This window comes from Neophocaena asiaeorientalis, unplaced genomic scaffold, assembly GCF_003031525.2.
Source record: "Neophocaena asiaeorientalis asiaeorientalis breed wild unplaced genomic scaffold, Neophocaena_asiaeorientalis_V1.1 scaffold242, whole genome shotgun sequence".
Lineage (NCBI taxonomy): Eukaryota > Metazoa > Chordata > Mammalia > Artiodactyla > Phocoenidae > Neophocaena > Neophocaena asiaeorientalis.
This window is the reverse complement of record NW_020172451.1, coordinates 5132885-5139226: the sequence shown is the minus strand read 5'-3', so window position 1 is coordinate 5139226 and position 6342 is coordinate 5132885. Positions and strand designations below refer to the sequence as shown.

Genomic DNA, 6342 nt, shown 5'->3' with positions numbered 1-6342 from the left:
AAAAACGACTGTTGGGACGTCCCTGGTTGTCCCGTGGTTACGACTCTGTGCTTCCACTGCAGAGGGCATGGGTTCGATTCCTGGTCAGGGAACAAAGATCCCCAATGCGGCACGGTGTGGCCAAAAATCTATAAATAAAATAAAGTAAAATAAAATCTTTTTAAAAGTCTACAAATTATTGTTAACTTAAAAAAAACAAATCACTGTTGTCCTGAGCAGCTGTGGAGAAGTGGGACGTGGAAGGGTGCCCCCCCACCCCGCCCCTGCCAGCTATTCTCTCCTTGGGGCAGAGGCGGGGCCTCATGGACTGAACCGCACTCCACACCTGTGCTGGGGGCGGATCCTGCAGGTCTGGAGGGGCCACGGAAGACATCCGTTCCCACGTCGGGCCGACGGTCTAACCTGATTTGTTCCATTTCCCCCTCTTTGCCATCTTGACTCTGTCCCCACTCAGAGCCTGTTGTGTGTGTATGAATTCTGGGATCTGGATGGCTGTCAGCCAATGGCCGAGGAAGCAGGATGCTTTTGGAGACAGGGCCCAGGTTCCAAATCCAGACTTGGGTGGGCTGAGTGCTGGCCCCATCTCCTTGAACCTTGCGCCTTTCTGGGCACGGATGTCCTCATCTGTTTAGCCCCGGGACCTCCTCTGTAAAGTGGGAGATGACAGACCCTCCTGTCCATTTCCCATGCTCGTCGCGGCTCGAGGCCCAGCCCAGTGCAGCCCTCCCTCCCGGCCGGCTCCGGGCACTGCAGGTGGGGCTCTGGAAGCCTGACTCCTGTCTCCCCACCACCTCTGCACGGCCCGAGAGCCTCTGGTCGTGTGCAGCCCTCCCAGCCCGCTCTGGGCCGTGTCCCCCCTTCCAGGGCCCGGCTCTTCTTGATGCCAGCAGCCCGTGGCTTCCTTTGCTTCTCTGAGCGTGGTCCGGTGCCACCGTGGCCCGGGTGCTTCCCGGCCGTACCCCAAGCTCTTGTGGGCTTGACTAGCTAAGGATTATTTTGCCAGATGTCTTTCTCCTGGTTAATTATTAAACCACATCTCAGGTAAACTTGTTAGCGTGTTTCTGATTTCATTTGCAGTGAAATCATGAAAATGTTATTGTTCAAAGGGTATTCGATTATGAAGAGCCCTAAAGTCCTTTCTAGCGCGGACACTGGCAAGGCATTTTAGTATTTGGTCCTCTGCCCCGCACCAGCCTTTGCTCGAAGCAGACGTTTGCCTGCCTGTGATTTGGTTGATCACCGGCATCTCTGTGGTTCAGGTGGACTTTAAACACAGCAGAGAAGGCTCCGTGGCTAACCCCTGCGGCAGCCATTAGCAGAGCGCGAGCTTCGAGCATCCTTGCGGGCCGAGTGCTGGAGGGGGAGGTCGTGTGGGGATGTGGATGTGTCCGCCTTTCTGGGGCCGTGCAGGTGAGGGCCAGGACCAGAGCCCAGCTGCAGCCACCAGCGGCCTGACATCAGTTCCGGCAGGGTCCAGTTGCCTGCCCCTTACCGGGGCCATCGCTGTCCTGCCGAGAGCACAGCTGTCACACTCAGCTTGTTTGAGGCGCTTCTGGCAGATGGGGGGGTGGCTGCTTTATGCCGGGGATGGTGCACGGCGCTGGGTACCTTCGGGAGGTGACTTGTCCTTTCTGAGCCTTGGTTGCCTCATCTGTAAAAGGAAGTCACTGTCACTTGTCATCATGTGGATGTGTCGGGACCTGGGGACCCCTAGCCCTTGAGGGCAGGCTTTGTGCCCGCGTCCCTGCATGTCCCAGCCGCCCCCGATCATTGGTGAGGGGAGTGAGGACCCCCAGGTGAATGTGTGCTATCCTCAAAAGACTCCCTCACCCTCCCTCTGCCCACCCTGTCGCTCTGCCCGGGACGCCCCTGTCCTCGTGGCCACAGCTATTCCAAAGGCTCCCTCTGTCCACACTTGGTCCCATCCCGTCCTTTTAGAAGGAAAGCAGGGGGCAGCAGGTGGGCCTGGGACCAGCTGCGGCCCCGGTGCTAACTCTGGCTTCCTCCGCAGGTCCACAACGTGTCATTTGCCTTTGAGCTGATGCTGGATGGAGGCCTTAAGAAGCCCAAGGCTCGACCCGAAGGTAACTCCCTGACCCAGGTCTTAGAGTGGCTGCCCGGCCAGCCGTGTCTCTCCCTTCAAGCCCCGCACGTGTGGCTCAAAGGCTGAGCTCCGCCGACCCCAGCTCCACATGTCCCCTGTGCTCAGGGTTTCGGGGACCAAGAGGCCTGCGCCGGCACAGCCACCAAGGCTGATTCTTTAGGAACCACTTGACCTGGAGGACGTGGCCTCTGCTCCACGGCCTCAGGATTTAATTGCCTCTCCAGGTGCCATTGCTCGGACTAGAGATGCCGCTTCTCGTCTTGAAAGGGTATTAGAGGTTCACTGCAGTTTAATGCCTGCCGGGTCGATGTCCTGATGCCCGGGCAATGCTCGTGAGCAGGGACGTGGCTCAGTCATGCCCCATGAGGTCTGAATGGCAGTGGAGACCTGCAGAGCCCCCGCTCGCTGTCATACCTGGCTCCTATGTTAAATGACCTATACGAGGAATCCCTAATGCAAATGGGCATCTGAATCCCGGGGGTGGGGTGGCTTCCTCCAGCACAGCTTCTGATGTGGGGGCTGTGGAATGGATCCTCCAAGTCCCATCTGTAACAAGTTGCCAGGTGACGCTAGCGCTCCTGGTCCGGGGACCCCACTTTGGGAATCACCGCCCTACAGTGATGGCATGAATTCTGGGTGGGGTGTCCTCCGCACACACACCCCCTGGGAGGCTCAGCAGCCACTGCCGAGCACTCTTCCGGGGACGGGAATTCCGTCCTGTGACCCGTGATCCCCACAGCCCTCCCCAAGCCCCTGGTCTGAGCTCACAGAGCAAGAGAGCAGAACCAGGTCCCTGATTCCCAGGAGGACAGAGCCCCTTCCCACCAAACAAGGCGGCTGGGACTTACTGGGCCACACGCTGTGCCTGACCTTGAGGGGGTGGGACAGCAGCTCCCACCTGTCCTGCCCCAGGAGGCCCGTGGGCCTGTGGGTGTTTGGTCCCCAGTAAATGTCCTCGGTTGTCGTACACCCTACACCACGCAGACTCGTCCAATGCAAATCCTAGAAGGGATGAAGAAGCATCCGCGCCCTCCCAGGTGCTCATCCCACGGGTAGCGGCCCGGGGGCTCTCGCGGCAGTCTGTATCTTGGGGGATGGCAGAAGTGCCCCGCTTGGGGACACAGAGGATGTCCCACGTGTCTCCCAAGTGCTTGGGGCACCAAGGCTTGGGGCGCACTCTCTCATCCACCAAACGGTCTCTCTGTTTCCTTCTGCAGATGTGGTGAACCTGGACCTCAAATCCACCCTGCGGGTTCTTTACAACCTGTTCACCAAATACAAGCACCTGGAGTGACGGGCGGGGAGCAGCAGAGACCGCGGCGGGGATGGTGCTTTGGGAGGTGCCCTGGCCTCCCCTTCAAGCCCGTGGTTGTTCCCCGCTCCCACCCCACCTTTTTCTGGTTGATACCCTTAACCTCCTTTCCCTGTAATTCTGCAGCAGGCAGCCTCCTTTGAAATGCAGGTTCCAAACACCAGTGCTCGAGTTTGCAGCCAGGCTTCACCTGGGGTGTCCCGGGGTGCTGTCCCTTGTTGATCAAAAGATGGAAAAGAAAAAAGCCAGAACCCCTGGGAGGGGGCGCCCGGCGTTCCAGCTGACAGCCGTCAGTCACCACAGGGGATCAGAGAGGGAGCTTTGCGGCAGTGGCAGTGGCTTGTCTGTCCCCGTGGAATCTCCTGGGTAGGGCTCTCCTCGGCGGTGAGGGCTTTTTACTAAAAAGCGTTTTGCAGTTTTACAAACTTCACTCTTAAGTCTCAGAAGCTTTACTGTGACCGAGGGTCCACCCACATCCCTGCTTCTCGGCCAGTCAGTGCTGTTTTCATTTAGTATTTGCACAGACATCTGGGACCCAGAGAACCCAGCTGCCACGGTCCGAGGGAGGAAGGATTTCTGAGGCATTTCTTTATTTCTTGCTACGGCCGAGTGGGCTGTGTCGGAGTCAGCTCTACAATGCCTCTGGAGTGGCAGCGGCATTGCAGACACCTTCGGGTAGGAAGTGGCCAGTCCCAGACCTCCTGTTCGGGGATGGATGCATTTTAAAAAGCCTTTAGAAAGCAGGGTGTTTTAGTTGGCTTGGGCCGCCATGACAGAGTGCCACAGATGGGGGCCTTAGACAACAGACGTTTATTCTCTCACAGTTCTGGAGATTGAAGTCGAGATCAAGGTGCCATCAGGGTTGGTACCTTCCGAGCGTCTCTCCTTGGCTTGTAGACGCCGTCTTCTCCAGGCATCCTCACGTGTCTCCCCGTGTGTCTGTGTCCTAATCTCTTCTTTTAAGGACACCAGGCAGATTGGATTGGGGTCTACCCTAATGACCTCATTTTACCTTAATTACCTCTGTAAAGACCCTGTCACCAAATACTGTCACATTCTCAGGTCCTGGGGGTTAGGACTTCAACATGTGGGTTCTGGCGGGGGTGGGTGGTGGTGGGCACAGCTCAGCCTGTAACAGGGAGATGTGAAGTATTCACCTCTCTCCTCCCCGAGTACCAGCTTTCTGGAGGCCTGTCGGCATCCTTTGGGGCACCCTGTTGAAGGAAATGCGATCCCCCGTCTGCGTGCTCTTCAGCCCTCGCCCACCTTGGCTCAGGAGAGAAATGGGGACTCATAGGCTGGGTCTGAGGCAGGTCCTATATAGCTGGGTCACCCCCTCCCCCAACCCCTGGCTCCCGAGCTGGGGTTTTTATGACACGCCGCCCACCTGAGTTCACCCAGCATCAGCTCAAATCTACTGTTAGATTTTCGCCTTCCTGCTGTAGATCAGAGCTGCTGAGGAAGTCGTTAATATTAAATTGAATACCGACGCTCAAGACTTAGAAAACACTTTCATATTCCGTCTCAGCTCGGGCAGCTGCCAGGCTGGGGATGTGTTCAGAAGAGCCGTTTTGATGGAGGTGGTTACCCAGCAGGGGAAAGAAATAATGAAAATGGCATTACAATGTCTCCTGCGGGATGCAGTGACATTTAAGAACCAACAAAAGAGCCGGGGCTGGAACATTCTGGGCTGCCTTCATTACACGTGTAGGATCACAGTGACTGCAGCTGGTGGAGACCCATCCACCTGCCTTGTCCACAGGTGGGCTTGGCAAGGGTGCTGCTGCCTCCTGGGGGCCCTGGGGGCGATGACGGAGGTGAGGTTGGGGTTTGGAAAAAAGCCTCGAGGGTCTTCAGCCCGGGTGGGCGGCTCCAGCCTGTTCCACGCCCTGGAGAGGTGGGATTGGTTAGTCTGGGGTTGGGGATAGGGGTCGGGGTTCAGCGAGCCCACTTCGAGCCCTCTGTGTTTCAAGTAGGAGAGTAACAGGAATGATAAGATACGTGGGAAAAGTATAAACAGGCACTTTTGTGTCATAACGCTGACTGTTTAAGGCCATGCTCCAGCAGAGAATACAATCTAGTCTCCAAATTATTTTTTTTCAAATTGGTGCAAAGGTGTAGGTGTGCCTTCTACCCACCCGCAAAGGACCTCTTCGGGCTGTATGCGTCTCGTTTTCCCCCCTTGACTCAGAATTGCAAGTGGGGCCTGGACGGGTGTGGAGGTGAGGGTTGGTGAAGCAGTTTCCGGGCAGAAGTCAGGGTGAACTCTGCGGTAGGGAGACTCCTCTGGGGATCCACCCATCGTCCCTGTTGGCTTGGGGACAGTAGTTGTCAGGATGCGAGTTTCAGGGCCTGGGATGTCCCCTCTGGGGTGCCACATGCTGGAGCATCTTGGGGTAACGAGCAGGAGAAACAGCTTTCTCTTGATTCTTGCCAGGGGCTCCTTGGAATGCAAACGCTTCCCTTTTAGTCCTTAATTGAGGGAAGTTCTGGAACCCTTCCTCCTCCACTGACCCCCATTTTCAGTGAATGGTTTCCCCCCCTGAAGAAGGACCCTCGTCCTCAGGGACTAAGTGACAGCAAGACCGCTGGCGCCTGTGCGGTGACGGGCAAAGGCCGGGAAATGCGTCCTTTTATTGTCCTCAGGGTGGCGTGTCTTTGAAACCCACCCCACTGGTTTTGGGAAGCTTACTTGCAGCTCTAGTTCCCCCGGAACAGCCACACGGCCTCATGCAAGCACTGAGCCCGGAGCCCCGAGCTCCACACACCCAAAGGTCCTAACTGGATGTGACACAGAGCTGTGTTGTTTTAAAGCAACCGAATCCTCTTCCCCAATTTGTGTGCCAATATTTTATTGTCCTTTTAATTGTTTTAAGCAGTGTTTACTTTGGATTTCTGGGTATTAAATAAAGCCACTGAAACCCTG

The 6342-nt window shown here is 56.5% G+C and overlaps 1 protein-coding gene across 3 annotated transcripts in view; it reads left to right on the top strand.

Annotated features, from left to right (window-relative positions):
* The window catches only part of PARVB (parvin beta), an 81837-nt gene extending 75495 nt beyond the window's left edge, over positions 1 to 6342 (top strand). For all 3 annotated transcript variants that reach the window (XM_024737521.1, XM_024737522.1, XM_024737520.1), the window contains 2 exons: positions 2012 to 2084; positions 3322 to 6342. In XM_024737521.1, coding sequence (XP_024593289.1) covers positions 2012 to 2037 — 26 coding nt within the window. In that variant the 3' untranslated portion in view covers positions 2038 to 2084; positions 3322 to 6342. The remainder of the gene's footprint in view (positions 1 to 2011; positions 2085 to 3321) is intronic.